Raw genomic sequence first — 22,279 nt, 5'->3', positions numbered from 1 at the left:
AAGGGCAGGGGTCGGGGAGGGAACTATAGGAACTTTCCCAGCATTCTTTTCCTGTATTTTTTGTCTTTCCTCTAGCTTTCTTGCTCCCTTTTTCTTTTGCTTTTCTTTTTGACTTCAATGAGATCTACCATCTTAACAAGTTGTTCCATCTTCCCCTTTTTATTCAAGCTTTCCTAAGGGAAAACAAGTCCGCTCTCACTATCACACTCCCTTACTGCCAATGTATTCATTAATTTACTCTAATCTTGGTTCCATCTTTACTAGTTATTTTATTCCTAGTCCTTGATGACTTCCAAAATGCCAAATACAATGCAACTTTGCAGTTCACATCCTTACTTAACCTTTCATCAGCACCTGACACTCTCTAGAACTCTTTTTCTTTTGATTGTGTTCTCCTGGTTCTCCTCCTCCACCTATGACCACTCCTATTGGGCCTCCTTCACTGGGTTCTTTTCTTTGGCCCATTTTCTAAATGTAACAATTCTCTAGGATTCCAGCCTTAGTCCCTATCTCTCTGTCTCTATGTTTTCTTCCTTAATGAGCTTGTCCACTCCTGCAATTTTAATTATCCCCAGCAATCCTTATGTCCCACCCTTATCTTGCTTCTAAGATATAACCCTGTTTATCCAAATGGCCGACTGGATCCCTCCATGTGGATGAACTTTCCAAAGACACCACAAACTCAGCAAGTATCTTCTCAGCACATCATCTCCTTTCCCAATTCCTTCTCCCTCTCATTGGTACTCTATTCAATTGGTGGCAACACAATTTAACAGCTATAGTAGGGTAAATAACAGCAAAGACATTTTTGAAAATACTTGATACAAAATTGACCACTGAAAGAAATAATATTGGCATTTATTTTAACATCTATAGTCAATCACAAATTACATTTGGAGCTAATTCATACAATTAGCTCTAAAAAGGACTGTTAGAGAATTTGATAATTAGGAGTCCATTGGTGATTATCAATAATGCAATTACAGTACATTGCAACCTGATTGTGATTGGTTTAGAAGTGAAGAGAAAGGAAGGAACTGTTGCTACTATGCATGGACCACTCTTTCAAATTTGACAGTGAAGAGATATGAGATTTAATAATGCCTTTAGGGAAAAGCAGATGTGAGAAAAATCATCTTTTAGGACAGGGAAAACTGAGCAATGTTGCAGGCTGTGTGGAGGAAGGTGGTGGAGAAGAAGGGATTGAAGATAGGGAAAATGAGAAGATTGGACCTGAAGACTGACAATCACAAAGAAGAGAGTAGGAAGGTCTCTTTCTTTTGTCTATATACTCTTCATGTAACGTTTGCTTTAATAAATTTATGTCTACTATGTATCATTCATTGCAGTATTGAATAAATAATAGTAAAAAAATTTTTGAAATATGTATATGTAATCTTTAACCTTTACATTTATTGTAACATCTGTAGTTAGGCCAAAATTGCAATTGAGGCTAATTTGTACAATTAACTAAATCATGTGTTTCTTTTTTTTCTTTTAAAATTTTCTTTATATATTCCATTCCTAAAGAGTATGAAGAATCCTTTTAATTCAACCCAAAGACAACTAGTATCTTTTAATTAATACTCTTACTTTTCAATAAAATCTTATTCTAAAATTAAACATAGGGTGCTTCATTTTTCAGTTCTCTGTCCTATCAGATTTTGTTGTTGTTCTGCTGTTACTCACTTGCAAAATTTTCTTATATACTACATTCTGTATCTGTGGCCATATATTCTTTTCCTATACAGTTTCCAAGTTTTATGGTTTATTTAATTCAAGTGACTGAAACTACCTTTCTGTTCTACATTTGTGGAGGAGAGAATGACAGGGTGGGGCGCAGGAGGTAAACAGGATAAAGGAGAGATGGTGGAATGTCTGCAGAAAGGAAAGGTTAGCAGTTAGGCTCAATGTTATTAAGAAAACTACAGATCTGATACAATGATATTTAAAGTTCTCAGCACTAATGAAGAACTAGATAGTTCTTCTATGAGTTACTCAGAAAGGATTCAAAATGGTATGGGGAAGATGAGAGCTATTGTGTTTGAGGTTTCAGAGAGTGGACACTTATCTTGAGCTGAAAGCTTCTTACAGAGCATGAGGCATTGTCAGCAAATGACGACTATTTCCTTTCTCTCTTTCCTCACTTTTCCCACCTCAAAGTCCTTACCACTTTAGCTCCACCTGTACTAATGCTCTCTCTTTAGCTGCACTTTCATGAGCTGTGCACAAAATCCAATATAAGCAGGCAGCTTGCTAAGGCTGAGCTGGAAAGAGGCCTACCCTTATACCTCGGTTGAAATCCTCAGCTCCAGTGTCTGCCCGGGAGGTGGGAGGGGCACAGGAAGTACTCACCCTCTGGCTTCCCCTCCCACAGAAGCCCAGCCTCTGCAGGCTGGGACAGTGGAGAGGTTAGCTTTCTTTCTCCTTCTAGTTCAGTCCTTTGGCTAATGTGAAAGACCACGCAGAAGCTATGGAGTTGCTTTTTTGTACTTGACAAAAGTGCATAGCTAGAAGACAGGGATTCCCGGCTGGGAGGAGGGAGGAGAGCTGAAGATCCCTGCCTGGGCTGGCTGATCTAAGCAGTCAAAGTGGGAGCTGAGTGCTTGAAAGAGGATTATGCTCGCACTAGAAATAAGCAGTAAGTGAGCGAATAACCATGATGGTTTAAGAAAGGTTTAATCCCCCTGGGGTTGTGGGGTAAACTAGAAAATATTGCTTAATGCTAGAGTAAGACTGTAAGAATTCTGACTCTGTGTATAGTTGTGTGCTGTTTGGAGAGTAGGGATTTAAGTGCAGAATCAGTGCTCTAAATTCCTCCTCCCACTTTTGGAAAATGCCAACATAGTAGTTGGGGATATAATCTCCTTCCCTGACTTAATTTCTTCCCAGGAAAATGTACTACTAAATCAGATAAGGAGTTGGGATTAAATTGGAAAGGTGGAATTTGCTATTGGCAGAAATTGCAATCTTGAATTATGTTCTGTGAATGCTGAAGCTTTGTATCAATTAGCAGTGATTTGCTAATCACAAGAAAATCTGGAGTGGGGCCTTAAAAAGGGAAAACTAAGAGCTTTTATGACAAAGAGGCTGAGTAGTCTATATGTGTGGGATGAAATAGAAAAACGTATATAATTAATAATAGAGCTTTTGTAAAGCATTAAGCTAGAATAGCAGTCAGGGAACATAGAAGTTCCCTGGATAAAAATTACTTAGAAAAGAAGAAAATTTTGTTTCAATGACTTCTTTTGCTAGCCAAAATTTTCACAATGTTTACAAAGTCAAGACAATGATACAGAGATACTTCGATTATTGTCATACATTATAAATACTGTTGCTGGGCAAGATCTGTGGTTCTCTGGTCAGCAAGTTCTGGCAATGAAGCCACTGCCGCTGGTGCAAAGAATTCTGGGATTTCTGACAGTAAAATGGATGGAAGGACCCACATTCCATCTCTACTTAATGTCCTTTCGTCCAGAAATCGGGTCATGCAAATGAGCTACTTGGTACGTATACAGATCAATTTTCAGAAAGGCATTTCTAAATGTTTTGCATTAGAGGGGTCTCTGGACAATATCCTATGGCAACCAGTGGACTAAAAGGATATAAAAGCTAAGTGATAGGAAGGAAATCAGCTTGATTGAAACCAACCTTGTTCTTTTTGTTTTCCATTAATCCTGAAATGGAACCTCAAATGAAGACAAGAATAATAATAGAAAGAGATACTGTGACCATCTGTTCTGTTCTAAGTGGCCAACTTCATTAATATATGATAGAGAATTCAGATTTTATTTATGCATTCTAATACTTGAAGATTCACAAATCTCTTTATTACAGAAAAAAAACACAAAAAATGGTAGGTGTGTTTTTTGGGGAGGAAATGTGGAAATCTGGTTTTGAAATATAGGGGTAAAAACAGACAAGAATCATGCCCCACAGTGTAAAACAGCTTTATGTCATGTTCGCGGAAGGATATAGTTTTTCCCCCAATGATTCGGGTCTTAATATGGCACAGTATGTGTAAACATCAGATTTAAGTCCCTTAATTCTAGTTCATGTAGTTAATATCTAAAGCAAGGATTTTAAAAATAATAATAATAACCTTGAACTAAAGCTAACTGTAGAGTAATTTTTTTTTCTTTTCCTTTTGTTACTGGTCCTCCACAGAGGTACTTTGATTTCTGAAATTGTGAAGAAACATGACATTTCTGGTATTCCCATCAACCAGTGCATTGGGAGAACAGAAAAAACAAATAAAAAAGACTCAAACAAATTATCTTTCTCCTATAGCATACCAGCAAAATGGTTGTCATGATCTACGTCCTTTTCTAACGTTAGAATATTTTATATTGGGGGAGGTACATGGAGAGTGGTCATTGGGGAGGGGAAAGATGACAAAATGCCAATAAAGTAATTTTAAAAGATGGTCTGTACTCTTCCAACTTTTCAAACTAATTAATTTTGGAAATTATTTTACCTTATTAAAATTATTTCTGAGGTGTTTTTTTTCCAGGGTTAGTTTTCATCTGATTTATAAGCAAATGTAGAAACTCTGAGGATTTGTTGAGTTACATAATACTTATGTTATTCTTAAAAATATATAAGGGATTAAAATAAAACATTTAATAGTTGAAACTTAAGCATAGTATTACTAAATGTAGTTTCAATCTTTTAAGAAAAATTTGCAGCAATTTTTGAAGGAATTACTTAAAGTATTAAAGAATCTTTTCTGAAATTACAGAATTGAGAAAAGAAGCATAACAATATTCATAAAAGGACTAAAGGTGTAATTTGGATGGGAGAGGCTAAGCAAAAAATACTTCATGAATAATTATAAGCCAGCAGCTTAATGATAAAAACATTTTCAGTTGTCCATGAAAGACTGACATAAAGAATGATGTATGATGATTAGTGAACAAAGCTAAGTAGACTTTATCTTTAAAAAGTATTAAGTGGGAATTAAGATTATTAATGGAAAGAAACTAAATGATCATTTAAAATTATTCTTTCACAAGAAAAGTAAAGAAAAAGGATATGGAAAACTAAGCAGTGATGAAGACCTCGAAATAATTGTTGATCAAAAGCAGGTAAGTGAATGCTTACATACATTTTCTACCGTTGCACTGTAGATTTTTGACAGCTGAAGCCCTTTAGCATTCAGCCCTGCCCTGGAGGTTGCATTAGCCTGTCTAATGGAGGCCTGCACAAGATAGATTTTCAGAGCAACTAAGCCTAGCCTCCTTCTCTGATACCTCTGATTCACTGACTTCTGCATGTCAGCATGTTATGTTCTGTATGTAAGAATGATGAAAAACAAAGCAGAACAAGATAAGAGAACTTTGGGGAAATCAAAAGCCCCACTTGAAAAATGAATCAAAACAGCAATGATAATTTGGTTAGAAAAAAAGATTTAAACAAGAACCAGAAATATATTATTGTGAAAATCAGAAATGCTACCATTAGTATATGTATAAAATAATGAATATGATTTAAGGAAAGGGGGATAAAAGACATTAAAAACCTGAAAAGTTTAAAATATATATATTGTCCCATTGAGTCTCTCAGGGAGTTCTTCAGTAATTTAGAGATGATTTTTAAAAAGCAAAATGAAGCTATTTAATATTCTGTAGTACTGCTTGTAATTTCAGCTTGGGTTTTACATGGGCCCATGAGGTGAAATGAAAACTGCTTAACGGACCATAAACAATGACATACCAGGTCATGGAAGGTATCCAGCTCAAGCCACTGAATTGGCATCATCCCTTAACATCTTTGTTAATTTCAGGGAGACAAGCTAATTGCACATCCATTTAATGTACAAGTGGCACTGATTCTGAATCTGAGGGTCATGTAAACACAGGTGGAGATAAAGAAATATTTCAAAGGGACCTGAGCAGATGAAGAGGTTAAGAAAGAAAGCAGTCAGCAAGTTACAGAAAGGCAAGTTGAATTTGGACAGTTTCCTCATTGTGCAGTTGGTTTTGCATCATGGTGATTGCATTAAAGGAACAATTGTGTATATTTCTGAAACAAAGGAAAAACTGAACATCAGAAAATAGCAACCCAAAACAGTTGAGTTAGAGACGTGCCTGTTCGACCAGGAATAACTGAGGTAACTAAAGTGATCTTCCGGGGGGTGGGGGGGGATGCCCAAATAAAGTGTCTCTGTGGGAGGTGCAGAATATGTCGATTTTACAGGTTTCGCTCAAATTATGGCCCAAGTTTTTCTTGCCTTATCTTTACACTCTGGCTCCTGAGTATACTTGGTGGGGGGTTGGCCCTGTATTTCTACTTAGTGCCAAATTGTCAGTTTAGTCAATAAGGTAAGTGGGGCAGGAGCCTGAGTGCTCCAAGGAGCCATTAGCTCTCATTTTAACTAAGCCAGATTAGTTACCTCGGGCCTGCGGTCTCCATCTCCCACAGATCCTGCCTGTGGACTGGTATCCTGATCAAAGGACTGGACCCACCTGCTGAATGAACTAGTAAAATATAGTTGTGTATATTATGAGAACACATATGCCTACACATCCTCTATTAAAACAAAAAGTTGTTTTTTAATTTATTTCTCAATCATGTAGAAGGTAAACTCTCACTCTTTTTTGTACTTCTTTAGTATCATCCTCCCCCAAAGTTGCTTTTCTTTTCTTTCTTTTTCTAAAACTTTTTGTTTTAATTAAATTTGGGGACTCAGAACACATAAAATTACACATTGAGATCCTCAAAGTGGAAAATCCAAGGGAGTCATTGTTCTTTTTATCTCATGGTACATTTCACAAAATTTATGTTGTTGCACCTAAACACATTTTAATTGATTGTTAAGGAATCTCAAACAAATAAATGAGAGAGAGAACAAACTTTTCTGCTTCTTCAGAAAATAATGCTTCCCTTACCTGGATCAAATGAGGGGGAATTTTACTTGCCCAGTCATTGTTTACCTCTGTAGTTATCATGTTTCCTCCAGTGCCATTGTGACAGTTGGCACTAGTTGGCAGGGACCCAGCTTTGCTGGATCATTCATGTCAAAACATGTTTCAAAAGAAACATGTTTCTTTATGAATATGACTTGGCACTGTTGTTGGTTGTTGGCTATAAGAGTAATCCTTCCTTTTGGGGAAGGTTTATCTAGTGTCGATGTGAGTAAATCCTAGGTTGAAACAATGACAACGTTGACACCTGAAAGTAAAATATTTGGGAAAACACTCTACTTAGTCTTTATAACATTGCAAAAAATTCCTCCTGAGTTTGAGATCAACATTAAAGGTATGCGTGCTTTCATGTGTATAAAATACATTTGTTTAACATTGTTTCCTCTCAGACATTACATATGTATACATGCTATTTTGGAAGGAATCTTTGTTTCAATGTATTCTTCCTATATCTTTTCAGAAACATGGTAGAAATTTGTTAGTTAACCTTCACATAATTGCAAATAGCTCTTTCAGTAAATGGTGCCAAAAGAAAATCTAAGGAAGCTAAATAAAATAGCTGGAGGCTGTGATGGGCAGAATTCTACTAATCTCATTACACATGTCATTCAGAAGCTCTAGCTCACGGACGCTGTGTAAGCTATATGCCATTTTGTAAGTCATGTGATTTGCAAGACTTGTGCTTCCACGGAAAGCCCAGAATTTTGCTTATATAAGCAAATTAATAACAAGCAGCACAGAGTATGTGAATTTTCTTCTCCCTGGCTGCCCACATTCAAAACAGTAAAAGGTGACTTCTGTGTTATTTCTACATAAGAAAAAGTAATTTTGGAAACGTATAAGGTTTTATGCTTAAAAGGTAATATTGTACCTCTTTGTGAAATTGTATTGGCAAAGTTCATTTGGAATGCATATAAAATATTCCAGAAAATTCTTAGATGAGTGTCGATGTCCTAAAATAATAGGTGTCCTTTGTATGTAACCACACACATACACACACATTTATAATTATTTAAATATAAATGTATCACATTGGCATCAGAGTCCATGTTTTTTACCGGAAATCCCAAGAGTTTTTAAACTCCAAACCCAGGAAGGTAATCAAAGGAAACATATTGGATCAAAATCCTAGTGCCAACAAAAAAATAAAAGTAAAAAAAAATAATCCTAGTGCCTCTAAAATCTAGACATTTGACATAAAATATATATATGTTTATTATATATGTCATATGATTACATATATAAGTAGTTATTAAATATAAATTATAATCTATAATTAATTCTATATTTGGTTTTCCAGAATAAATATTAAAAGAGAAATTTTAAATGAATATTTTGGACCATTTTTATTATGTATTAAAATATTTTCTCCTGATTGGAGGCAGTGGGATGTTGAGGTATAGATTTTATGTGCACGTGAACCTCCATCTGAAGTTACTGAGGTTTCGGGGGAGGGAGTGCGGGAGTAGATGGCCAGATACCTTGAGTAAGGGATTAAAAACATTAACAACTTTGAATGAATAATAAATTCACTATATTTTAAATTGCCCTTTTTAATTAGAGTCAACTTAATTGGTTCATGATATGCTGGAACGAGATAGCTTTTTTCTAAAATGTTTTCAAATTCTAAGTAGACATAAAGGAGGTAACAAAGGCTGACACAAAATTATAGAATATTATAATTACATGAAGGATATACCTCAGGTTCAAGCATTTCAAAAATGGGTTTAACAGTACGCTGTGGATTTAGTTGGGTGTAGGACTCAGAGTTGCGTCTGCATATCCTTCGATGCCCTATGTCAAATGTCAGCCAGTTACAAGGGGAACAAGGGCACATAGATTAGAGCTGAGCTTCTTAAACCTTAGTGGCCTCGGAATCCCCTGGAGAGCTTCTGAAACACAGATTGCTGGGCCCCATCCCCAGAGATTCTGATTCTGTAGGTGTGGGGTAGGGCCCAATGACTTGCATTTCTAAGTCCTCAGCTCCCACTGCTGAACCACACGTTGAGGAACACTGAGTCAAAGGCGATAATTATTGCAGCTGTAAAGGAAAAAAATTCATATATATGTATATGTATGACATGTGATAAATTTGACATGCTTTAACTTGGCAGTCATTACCTGGAGATCCAAAACCTAGAATTCATAGACATCTAACATGATGCTGAAAACAAGAAAGCCACAACCATTTACAACCAAAGGTGCCGTTAAAGACCCAGGTTTCCAGTCTGACTGGATTCTACTTGGCAGCCTTGTGATCTTGAACCTGTCTGAGGTATATTCCCTTATTTGTAAAATAATGCTCTGCTCTTCCCACCTCCCAGAGTTTCTCTGAGATAAAATTTGTGAAAGTGTTCTGTGTTGTAAATCATTTTAATTAGCTAGTCGTCACCACCTGTATTAGTCTGCTTCACCTGCCATAACAAAATACCATAGACTGGGGGGGCTTCTCCAACAAACATTTGTGTCTCACAGTTCTGGGGGCTGGAAAGTCAAAGACCAAGGTGCCGCCATGATCGGTTTCTGGTGCGAGTCCTCGTTTTGGCTTGTAGATGGCTGCCTTCTATCTATACCCTCACTTGGCAGAAAGAGAGAGCTCTAGTGTCACTTTCTTCTTATTAGGGCCTCACCCTATGGCCTCATTTAACTTTTGTCACATCCTCGTAGTCCCTATCTCCAAATACAGTCACATCGGGGGTTGGGGCTTCAACATATGAATTCGGTGGGAACAGAAACAGTGCATAACTCTGCCCACAGCTCCGACTTAGCAAACAGGAACACTGAGACCTAGAAAGGTGAGTCAAGATACCCTGAGTCCCTGGTTAGGTGCAGACAGAGCACTGGACGCCAGCCCTCCCTCCTGAAGTCCTGTCAATATTCTTTCTATCACTTCACAGAGCTTCTCTACAGTTGCTCATTACTGGTCATCCCATATGTGTGTCTTAAGCTGTTTTGCTTCAGTGCACTAATTATATAAAAGAATCATCTACTAGGAATGATCATAATTGGCCAATATTTATTTATTGAACCCTCGCAGGGATAATGTTTTCCATAAACACTTCTTGACTATTTACTTCCTTCTTGGCCCTTATGACTTTGCCAAGAAAAAAAAAATGCCCTTCATAGCAAATGTATACAAAATGAGAGCTAAGAGGTGGTTGTTGACATCTGCTGTTCTTCCCTTCACTACACAGCCTCCTGGAGGGGGGAGCGGGAAGGAGGGAGAGCTCTACCAGGCATGAGAAGCACCATGGAGAGAGACAACACATACCTTTCTTAGCCCAAAACCTTTCCGAGAGTGTCCTTTTACATTTGTAGAAGAAACCTATGCAGCAAGCAATGGAAATGAGAATTTCTGTGATCTTTCTCTGAGGAAAAAAAGAGACAAAGTAGAGCCACCCCCTTGTGTTTCCAATAGCATGTAAGCATTTGAGTGGGATTGCAATTCTGTCCTAGTGGTCCTTGTGGGAATGGATCCTAAAGAGGAAAATGCAGGATAATGTGAAATAAAAATAGAAGAATGAGAAAAATAGATATCCAGATTCCTTTTGGTACTAACAGATAGTTTGGTCATGCCACCATCTAAGCATGTGAGCTCAGACTTATAAGTAGTAAAAGGAATGGGGCTGATATGTGTCACTTCCTTGTTGTTCTCAGCACCATCTGGCCAGTGCTTTCTTTGCCATATCAATGTGGTGACTTAATTTAAATATAATTCTGATCCCATTTACCTCTGAAGAGACTTATAAAGCCTGAGACCCTGTCTCTTGATGTCATGTGTAATGCTATCTCTGGGTACCTCGTTGGAACTCTGTATTTAGTCATCAAAAACAGAAACCACCTGTAGACGTGCAGAAAAGAGACAACCTGGAGATTCTGAAGCAGGACCTCTGAGACACTGAGAGAACAAAACACCTTATGTAGTTGCAGTTGCCCTCATTACACTCACAGCAGACACAGGCTCATTAGCGTTTTTCCTCAGGAAATACTGATCGATGACAAATGATTCAGTGAAAAATAAGCCTTATTTATTTGTGGTGAGAGAGACTGAAGCTTTTTCAAATTTACTGTCTGTCTGAAATCAGCATTGGAGTAAACAAAGATTCACTACTGTAATCCAATCAATGGCATCTTGTCTGCAAAGCTGTTTATCTTCAATAAATATTGTATGAGAAAGAGGGAAAGTGTCCCACTAGGTTAAATTGAAAAATTACTGGAATTAAAGCATGATCACTCTATTTTATTCCTAAATATTCCCTATTTGTGTCAAGTAATATAAAAATAACTTGAGTTACTGGTGATTTTAGGGGGGAATCACAGTAAAACAAAGTACCTGGCTTTACATTTTCCTTGTAAACTCACAAAGGTGAGTTTATTTTTTGTTTAATTGCATGCACGCCAATTTAGTGTGCTGATTTTCCTAAGCATCACCTGGCTCTAGGAAAAATAGAAAGGGCAGACCTACTATCTTGATTTCAGAGTCTTAACAGGTTACTGAGGTCTGAAGGTAGAAGGCCAGGAAACATAGAGGGTCACTTCTTGTAGAGTGAAACAGGCAGGCAAGAGAAAGCTGAATAGGAGTCCATCGTCCTAGTTTCTAGTCTCGGCTTTGCCACTTACTATGCAGACCTTGGAGCGAGCAATTTAGGTTCTCTGAGTTTCTTTCTTAATCTCTAAAATGGAATACAACCATCTGGCGCAGATGTCCGGTGTGAGGTTCAAATGAGGATGGCCGTCTGCAGTGACTGGTCCAGCTCAGGCCGCAAGGCTAGAATTCAGGACTACCGCTGTTTTGTCTCATGCTCTTTCCACCAGCAGCTCAAGCTTCCTGAATAACGAGTTGGAAATGGTTGTTGCCTCATGTTGTTTTCACTGAGCTTATTTTGTCTGCTTTACTATTAAGCATTCTGCACGCCTTCTGTAGGACACTGTCAGATACTTTAGTCTGGCGCATTTTGGGGGTACCCGTTCCTCTGCCACTGCACGTGCTTGACATTGTGAATATAACAAGTTTGTTATAGAGTGGTTAAGAAGAGCGCTTTCACAGTCAGGAATCGGAGTGAAAACAGGCTACAGCCACAATATGATGAAGCCTGTATTACCTTTGGAAAATTAACCAGCTTCTCTGAGCCTCGGGCTGCTCTACTATAAAATGAGGAACGTGCTGTCTACTTCATAAATAAGTTCCTGTATATTAGTGCTTAGCAACATGAATGGCATGTAGTAAGTGCTTTATAAATGGCAAATACTGAGGTGGGTGGGTGGGTCATGGGAGTTGATGGTAAAATGGTTAGATTTATTAGCTGTAGAATCCCCTTGGATTTCTTCCGGACTGAGTTATAATAATTCTAGACAATAAAGCCCATTCTGAGGTCATAAATACAGATCTCCCCCTTGGATCAACTATGTGCAGAAATTAAGGGAATAGACTGTGTAAGAAAAATAGGGAGTGAGAGGGACAGTGGCTTAACCCCACTGGAGGCGGGCAGTACATACCATTTCCACCTAATTGCTATCTTGGAAATGAGCTCACCACATATACCAACTTTTCAAGAGAAGAAAATAATCTGCTGCTTTTTTAATGTTTAAAATAAATTAAGAAATTTTATAACAATGTGTAGTCCAACAAAACGTCTGGGTCTGTATGCAGCCATTTGTAACCTATAATACTCTTGTGACTCTAAGATCAAAGTAGAGTCGGCTGTTGACATGACCTGGTCAGGCCTCTGCTCTCCCCTTCTGTTTCTCTCCTGCTTTTCACCCTCCCCTTGAAAACTAACCTAGTTGTTGATCTGATTAAAATAATAGACTTTAAGGCATAATTGTTAGGTGACCTAAAGACAGCCCCCCCATCCCAGAAAGTTCAAGTTCCTCAAAAGGGAGCCAGTTACCTATAATGTAAAAAATCCTCCTTTTAATAAAATGAGTAGGGCAGGTATTTATAAGCAGAAGGTATTGCTGGTATTTCCACCTATTCAGGACTTTTGCCATGTTCTATTCTTGCTAACTTTGCATCTCAGTGAGTAAACAAGTTACCAGCATTGTTGTTTTTTTTTCCTTCCCTCTCTCCCTTCTTCCTTCCTTTCCTTTTTCCCTTTCTCCCTTTATACTCCTCTATCCCTCTCTCCCGCCCTCCCTTCCTACCTTTTATTTTCTTCTCTTCGCCCTCTTTCTCTATTACATTTGACCCTCTTGGCTGCTTCTTATACATGGTTTATTTCAGGAACGTTTTAAGGTGGTTTAATGGTATAAGTAAGAGCAGCAAAATAGTATTTATGAAAATAGGTGAAAAAGAAAAATTAAAATCTCTGTTGGAGATATAACGTAATGCTAGAAATGAGGCTATTATACCACGGCACACCATGGAGCCTTCCTTGTTAAAGATGAGCCACACACTTTGCTCTAAACCTCCTAAAACTTAATATGAAAAGGGGTAACGGGTCAGTCACTGTATTTCCAACTCTTGGGTATATTGCTGTTTTAAACAAAATTAGAGTTCTGTTAATAAAGAATAAAAGGTTGTTGAATATAAAACTAACAGTTTCCAGCACCTTCCACTCCTTTGGCTTTGTAACTTTCATGCACACTCTTCCTTCAATAAACAGAATTCCTTCCCAAGTAATACCCTAGTCCCTTCCCAGGTAATACCACACCATTGTCTTATCAATTATTTCATTCAATTCAAAGACCAGGATTTCTGTGCAATGTGCTGTCCATTTCGTTAGGTCTTGAGGTGGCCTCCCCCATAGTCTAGTGATCAGCTACAAAGTGATCTACAGTTGTTCACTGCCTGTGCCAAACCTGGAAGTGTGTGGGAGATGCCACGCTGTGAACCAAGGATGGCTGCCACTAGTACCAGCCTTGGGGTAAGTCCACCAAAATCCAGGACACTGCAGCCCTGCTGCTACGTGCCAGCTCCCTTAAGGTTCAGCCACTGATAAAGCTTTGCGCATTATGCAAGTTAGGTGAGGCAGGGTCTCAAGGAGTCACTAGAGTGGGAGAAGTCACCAGGTTAATGTAGACTCTGGTTTGGTGCCAGAGCTGAGCCTGGAGTGATTCAGCAAAAGTCTCAGAGCACACCAAGCCCAGTCGCCACCCACATGGGGCCAGTGGACTCCAGTAGTTTCCCAAGAAAGAATGCAATGAAGGAGGTGCAGGCTGCTCAGAGAGAAAGTGCCTTCAGCAGTCCCAGCTGAGTCAGCAGGGTAGAGCAGCAGAGCTCACCAGGCCAATCAGATTCAGATTTGGCCTGTGGGGGAGGGCTCAACACAGGAAAGATGGCGCCCACCTGCTGGTTGCACGGAGTAGGACCCCTCACCAGGAAGACACCAGCTGTCCTCCAGTCCTCCCATTGAAGCCACACACCTCAGTCTGCCTCCGTATGTCTCAGAGGCCCCCAAGTCACCATCCCTCTGCTGGAGCCCAAGGTGAGTACCTGCGTGTGAGTTTGGGTGCGGGCCATATAAGAGGACACCTGGGTTTCCCCTAATGGTTAGAATCCCCACTGTTTTTCACCGCCAGATGTTGTGGGGGGTCCTCTACCCGGCACCAGTACTCTGGGCTGGGGAGCTTGGTGTGGGGGCCTGGGGTCCCACGCTCCTCCTGGAGGAACCTCCATGACCGAGATATCCCTCTTGATTCTCAACCGCCACACGCAGATGTGAGGCCTGTTCCACATCTCTGCCCCTCCTACCAGTCTCAGCGTGGCTTGTTCTTTATCTTTTTAGCTATAGGACTTCTGTTTGGCTAGACTTCAGATGGTTCTCCAGGTTGATTGTTCTATAATTTAGTTGTGATATTAATGTGTTCATGGAAGGAAGCAGGCAGTGTTTATCTACTCCACCATCTTGCATTTCTCTCTGGTGATCAGTAATCATCTACCAGCATTGTTAAGTAGCGAACACCCAGGTTTCCTCCACCAGCCCACCTTCCCCAATTTCCCAAACAGGAATGCAACTCACAGGGCTCAGTTAAAAACTATAATCACTGATAGAGACCTTGAGTTACCACCTCAAGTTCAACTAATATCTGAAATGCAATTACAAATCTTTATTTTAAGATATTGTTATACAGCCTATGTTCATTATATGTGGCATAGAAGGAAAAAAAGTGGACTTTCAAGTTGGAAAAAATATATTGATGTTAAGTAATCTTCAAGTAGCTCATTTTTTTTTTCTTTGTAATCCAGTGGGGAAAAGTGCTGGCAGGATGTTTAGTCCCTGAAAAAAATAAATGCAAAATTTAAATGACATGAGCTGACATGCTGAGTGTAAAAATAATGTGATATATGAAAATAACAGTCAGAGACAGTCATACTTAAAAGTAGACACAGCCATTTGGAATACAACTTGAAAACAAGCACATTCAACCTTTCTCTGTGGAAGGTATGTTGTGCTTTTACTCATGTTTTTTGTTTTGTTTTGTTTTTTTGGTTGGTTGGCTGTGTGGTCATTTTTGTTGTTTTAAGTAGGTTCATTTGATCAATATGAGAACTGTAGCTATTAGAGCTGAAAGGAACTTCAGCAGGTAATATAATCCAGAGGTTTTAAAATTGTGCTCTGTGGAACCCATTCCCAACTCTTTTGAATGGAGAGGTATGGTCGATGTATATGGTACCACCTCTTAGTGAACAAGTCTGCCCCTAGCAGATAAGCTTTGTTTGATTCAAGGGTGCTGCTACTAACTTTAATTATATCGATTCTAGTTCAGTCAAAATAAAATAGGGAAATAGCTTGACTGTGTCACTAAGTTACTTTACGTCATAGGAAATAGTAGAACTTGGGTCTGCGGCCTCTAGTCTTGCGTTCATTCATCTACCCCTATAATTGCCTTCCTAAATCAAACTGCTTCTGACCCTTTCTTCTAAACTCTCTTGTGTTGGTAAGCTAAACATACCCATTGAGCCAGAAAAAAATCCTTGAGAGAAATGTGTATTTCAAGTGCACAGCGAAATGTGTTACATTTGTCTGATAGATTTTTATGAAAGGATGTCTGTATGAGATGCTGCCTCGTTCTTCATAAAGAGGTTCTCACACACTTTGTTACAACTTCCCAGTATGTATCAGGGTACAGATATTAAAGACTTTAAAAGTAGGATTTGAATCTCCTAAACTACGCCTTATGAAATTAGCAAAGTGTCTCCTCCATATTGAAGCAGACGTTTCCTCTCCACCTGGATCAGTATATCATCTCCCCCTCGATTGGCTGTGGGGATTGTGAACTGTACCCACAGTTCAGCATCTAGCTTCCAAGTCTGTCCATTTGGAAGTGAGCTGCCAGTGCTTTTGTCTAATGAACCCTGCAGGAGACTCACTGATTACTGATTGGATCAGTGTCTATTGTCATAAGGGCTTTGCAAACCAGTTGTGGGTGGAAATATTTATACTGAAATGATGTGTGTCACAAATTCAAAATCTGATAAGTAAAAATGACAAAGGAACAGACCACACAAAAATATTGATTTTCTTATTTTAATACTTAAACAGCAGAGAGAGTTTAGAGAGTCAACTTCTTTCCTTCTCTTCTGACTTTGGACCTTTTGGCTGTGCTCTGTCATTGCCCTGACCTTGTCATTTCTGTGATTGTGCTTTTATTCTCTTCCATCTAGATTTTGCAGTACGTGTCTTTTCCTTTCTGCTCAGTCTACTCTGACCCCTGCCTCTGGAATGGGTCTCTTATTCTGACACTGCATATATAACTTTTGACAGAAACACAGTTCTCATAAACCTGCTTTTTTTTTAATGCTCCATTGCCTCCTTCCCTTGCTCAAAAATAACTCTATAATGCTGTCATTTCCATTTTCAGTCATTAATTTTTCACATGGTCTACCCCCAGTCAGAGTGAGTACCATTTCCTTCCTAGCTTGTGATCTAGGAAAAAACACATGCAAACATAAATGATCATTCAATACAATTGTTATTTATACCTCATCTTAGTATTCTTTGGGCCAAATGATCTCATTCTTGAAATATATGAATAAGTGACTTATTAAAGAAATGGTGAAACAATGTATCATCTCGGCTTTGTGCTGGATGTTCTGAATAGAGAAAAACATTCATTCATCACTTTTTTTCTAACAAAATTATCTCATTTGTATAATTCATGAATGATTAATGAATTCTTATCGTAGAAAAAACACTAAGCATTGGAAGTAGTTTTCTTTCAATCGAAGGTTGTCCTGTTATCACTTCCCTACATTCTCAGCTTCTATCATTAAACTTTAAATTTGCCCCTGCAATTGCGGCACTAATTTTTGTGAATTATGGGAGTAGTTTCTGATAAAAAATAAGTGGTGGTGCATCAATTGATAGATTGCTTTAATCAAATTGTTTGGTACAGAATAAAACAAATTGAAATTCCCAAACAGGCATAGTTATTCTTAAATTTTTAAGCTAAAGATGTAAAACCTTGAAAACTTTGCATTTTAAAAAAGGAAAGCTTTTCGTTTTTCACTAAATGAATAAGTAAGCAATCTTACCCTTCCATCCAAACTTCAAGGAACTTGATTTAAAATCATACCCTTACGGGTTTATGAACCACTGTAGCCATACAAGACGTGTCTCATGGACCCCAGCACTGCTTGGCTTAGTGCCAGCCCACAGGTAGGACGCACCCCAGATGTGGAGAGAACTGGTGCTTTTCACTGTCTCCCAGATAAACTGCAAACACCTCAGCTGGGCTTCCGGGCCATGTATGGTTCAGCTCAATACCCTATTATCCTCATCCAGTGCCACCTCGACTCCATGCCCCTTTCATACCAAACAACTTGAAGTACCCAAGTGTGTAATTCTCTTTCTTTCATTTTGCCTTTTCCCTAAGTATATGTATGTGTATATCATATGTCACAAAAATCCTGATATATCCCCTAGGAGCAGAAGGTATAGATTGTACACTGGAATAAAGGAGGCCTTTCTTCCAATGAATGAATGAATATATATATATATTAAATCCTCCCAACAACCCCACGATGTCGGTGCTATCACCCCCATTTCACCATGCACGCTAAGACACAGAATTTTATGCAGGGCTGCTGTATTGCACAACCCCAAGGAGATATGCTGTGTACACAGTCTGTGCAGTAGTACGTGGCAGCCCTGGGTCCAGGGAGTTCACAGTTAGGAAGTTATGCTTTCATCATGCTCCCCTGACTTAGCAGAGACATCTTGACTGTGCTAGGAAATGTGATGTAACGTGGTAAAATCTGAGAAAGCCTTTCTGTTTGTCAAGGAAAGCTGTTTATGATTTTTTAAAGCATAAATAAATCGAGATGGGTAAATAGGAAAAGAAATATTCTCCCTTCAAAAATAGTATTGTTGTGTGTGTGTGTGTGTGTGTGTGTGTGTGTGTGAGAGAGAGAGAGAGAGAGAGAGAGAGAGAGAGAGAGAGAATACATACCCATAAACAAAAATACCCAAGAGCAAACCTGTGAAAAAGGGCAGTTGCCCAGTCCTGGGATAAATGCCCACCTCTGAGGCCACCACACTGTACTGAATGGCAGGCCAGGTGACCAGATAGTCTTGTCAGGTAAACAGTAAAAGGCATATATTGCATTGGGTTGCTACATGTGTTTTGAGCCCCCCCCCCTTCATCTGAGGTGCTTCTCGTGATGAGTTAAATCCTTACTTTGTGCCTACAATTATCTCTGTGCTCACCACATTTGAAAAATTCCATACCTGGAACAAAACCAGAAAGTCCGCCAGGCACTCCAGCACTTGATGAGTAGCTTTCTGCTATGAGAGTAGATTGCTCTGCTGTGAAAATGTCACTCCGACAGCTGCCCAACTGGGGCTGACCTTTCTTCTCAGACTGAAGTCCCTGTTGAACTGTTTGGTAAGGCTCATTTATCCCAAGTTGTTGGCAGATCTCCAGTTTTCCTCCATGCCCATCTAGAAAAGTGATTTCTGGTATTCTGCCGCCCCTTCAGACTTTCACCAGACAGGACTCTGCCCCTCCAAGCTCCTCGTGCTTCCTGCATCCTCCCCAGAGCAGTGCTCCAGCCTTCCCCCACGAGCCTTTCCTGCTAGTGACAGAGGGCTGACAGTCACCCTTGGGGTCCCGTCACACTGGTTATCATGCTATAAGTGTACAAAAGCCTCCTCAGAAATTTTGAACAAAATAAAAAGTATCACCCCAGCTCCCAAGGACTCTTCAGTTTGCATACTCTCATTTTTGCATAGTCACCAGCATAATTTTAATTTTTGTATAGTTGCAGTCAGTATGCATTTGATTTTGTATCTGCTTCTTTATGTAACATTATGCCAGACTTCTTTTCCACATTGTTATTTAGCTTTATAAATGTCATTTTAATGGTTGCTTGATATTAAATCAGGGTGATCCTTAGGGATTTTTTTTTCCCCCACGACTTTCCCTGGCTTGTGCAGTGACCATCCAAATTCTTTCCCTTCTTCTTTCAGGATACAACTTATCAAATTAAAAAGAAAAAGAAGGTATTACAAGAAAAGCGTGTATATTTCTCTGATTAGACATATGTGGATTTACCATGAATTATTCATGAATGTTTATGAGAATTTGCAGTGTCATCTTTTCATAACATCTTTAAATATCACTGGAGATGCCACCACTTCTGTTGCACTTCTCTCATAAAACTTCAGGTTTAAATTACATCCTACATGTCAGTTTTATGGGATTCTCCTTCCTGAGGCTGACCACAGCCAAATCACAAACATGGATTTGCATAAATTTGGTTTGCATGAATTTCTAAGCATGCTAAGAAGGAAAATGGACTAAGTATTGTTAGAGTCACACATAACTTGGGATATAATTTGCTTTAGTACTATATGCGTTGAAGACACAGATATATGGACCCGCTAGGATATTCATATGCCAAAAATATATATAGACTTAAAAATTCATATTGAAGTCTAGCAGCTTATATGAAGGGGGCACCACAGGGTTATAGAATTAAGCCATATGACTTCTTCATATTGAAAGGTAATGATAATAGAAATAATTATGAATGTATTTTAGAACATATTGTCTTTTTGTAAGCGTTCTAGATTTTTAAATTTCTGCTAGTATCCCAAAATGCAAAACTCTTACATTAATAAAGATCCAAAAAGTACAGGAATTTATTGAGTCCATTAGCAGAGCTAAAATACAAGTGATGATGCTAGGATTCAAGTTCTTGGCTCTCCCAATGACTTTCTGTTTGACCTTGAACAAAGCTTTAAGCCTCAACTTCCCTATCAGCAAAGTGATACTATTTCCCCTAATTTTTTTTGTTTTATTAAATTTATTGGGGTGACAATTGTTAGTAAAATTACATAGATTTCAGGTGTGCAATTCTGTATTACATCATCTGTAAATCCCATTGTGTGTTCATCACCCAGAGTCAGTTCTCCTTCCATCACCATATATTTGATCCCCCTTACCTTCATCTCCCACCCCCCACCCCCCACCTCCCTTACCCTCTGGTAACCACTAAACTATTGTGTGTGTCTATGAGTTTTTGTTTCTCATTTGTTTGTCTTGTTCTTTTGTTGTTTTTGGTTTATATACCACGTATCAGTGAAATCATATGGTTCTCTGCTTTTTCTGTCTGACTTATTTCGCTCAGCATTACACTCTCAAGATCCATCCATGTTGTCACAAATGTTCCTATATCATCTTTTCTTACCGCCGAATAGTATTCCATTGTGTATATATACCACAACTTCTTTATCCATTCATCTATCGAAGGACATTTTGGTTGTTTCCATGTCTTGGCCACCGTAAACAAAGCTGCAATGAACATTGGAGCACACGTGTCTTTATCTCTAAATGTTTTCAGATTTTTTGGGTAGATACCCAGGAGAGGGATTGCTGGGTCATATGGCAATTCTATTCGTAATTCTTTGAGGAACCTCCACACTGCCTTCCATAACGGCTGCACCAGTCTGCATTCCCACCAACAGTGTATGAGGGTTCCTTTTTCTCCACAGCCTCTCCAACACTTGTTACTATTTGTCTTGTTGATGATAGCCATTCTGACTGGGGTGAGGTGATATCTCATTGTGGTTTTGATTTGCATTTCTCTGATGATTAGTGATGTTGAGCATTTTTTCATATGTCTATTTGCGATTTGTATGTCCTCTTTGGAGAAATGTCTCTTCAAGTCCTCTCCCCATTTTTCAATTGGGTTGTTTGTTTTTTTGTTGTTGAGTTGCATGAGTTCCTTGTATATTCTGGATATTAGGCCCTTATCAGAGGGACTGTTTGCAAAAATCTTCTCCCATTCAGTTGGTGGCCTCTTTATTTTGTCGATGGTTTCTTTTGCTGTGCAGAAGCTTTTAAGTTTCATATAGTCCCATTCGTTTATTTTAGCTTTTACTTCCATTGCCTTTGGAGTCAAATTCATAAAATGCTCTTTGAACCCAAGGTCCATAAGTTTAGTACCTATGTTTTCTTCTATGCAGTTTATTATGTCAGGTCTTATGCTTAAGTCTTTGATCCATTTTGAATTAACTTTGGTACATGGTGACAAATAGCAGTCCAGTTTCATTCTTTTGCACGTGGCTATCCAATTCTCCCAGCACCATTTATTGATATTTCCCCTAATTTTATATCACAAGATTTCTAGAAGAATTTCATAAAGAAAACTGAAAAAATAATCTTCTGAGCCACTCAAGAGGATTACTTCCTGTGACTAAATAAAAAATGGTATCATCTGTAAGGAAGCCACTCACTAATGCCCTGAGGTTTATGAATCAACTTTTTGTGTTAAAGAGCAATTTGAAACTGAAATCCCCTATAGAAAAATGAACACAACCATAGTTATTACTTTTAGATCAATAATACTTAGAGAGGAAGGCAAAATGTGCCTTAATTTTATGAAGTTACAAGTGATAGAATAACATTGCATTTCTTTTTGAGTGATTCTTTTAAATTTTCTCTCTAGTTATTATGAGAGAAAACGTGGATAAGTTTTCATATTTATGGTTTTCAACTGTCTTAAAAAGATTACATTATAAATAAATACTTCTAAATAAATAACTAATACTTTCATCACTACTGATTCTACTTTTTAAAATGAACATATTATTTTTTTCCTGGAAAAGTAAAACTTAGGCTGAGGCTTTTAAACTTTATTTTGTAGTAAAGAAATTGCATATTCTAAATAAAAACAACATATCCATGCCCTAAGACTAGAAGAACACCTCCCCGATGAATTTTAACACCTGAACCTTCTTTAAAAAAAAAATTAAAGGCATGTAGAATCCAATCCGTAATCAGACTTTAGCAGAAAAGTCACACAATATTTCTCAAAACACAGAAAAACCAAATTAGCTTCAGCGAGGTGCCAAAGAAAAGGAGAATTCCCTCTCACAAAGTATGTTGACATTTAGAACTGCACT

At 38.4% G+C, this 22,279-nt stretch overlaps 1 protein-coding gene across 14 annotated transcripts in view; it reads left to right on the top strand.

Annotated features, from left to right (window-relative positions):
* PEX5L (peroxisomal biogenesis factor 5 like) overlaps positions 1-22,279 on the top strand; it is a 203,524-nt gene that overhangs the window by 48,037 nt on the left and 133,208 nt on the right. For 3 of the 14 annotated variants that reach the window (XM_088794547.1, XM_088794543.1, XM_088794540.1), the window contains exon 2: positions 5,016-5,087. The exons of 6 other annotated variants lie outside the window; for them this stretch is intronic. In XM_088794547.1, coding sequence (XP_088650673.1) covers positions 5,016-5,087 — 72 coding nt within the window. Of the gene's footprint in view, positions 1-2,393; positions 2,642-2,668; positions 3,507-5,015; positions 5,088-22,279 lie in introns of those variants that run through there. 5 more of the 14 variants (XM_088794542.1, XM_088794538.1, XM_088794545.1 and 2 more) reach the window with 3 other exon arrangements.

This window comes from Rhinolophus sinicus, chromosome 17 (assembly GCF_057876585.1).
Source record: "Rhinolophus sinicus isolate RSI-liver-muscle chromosome 17, RSI-T2T, whole genome shotgun sequence".
Lineage (NCBI taxonomy): Eukaryota > Metazoa > Chordata > Mammalia > Chiroptera > Rhinolophidae > Rhinolophus > Rhinolophus sinicus.
This window is presented reverse-complemented; position numbering and strand designations above follow the sequence as displayed.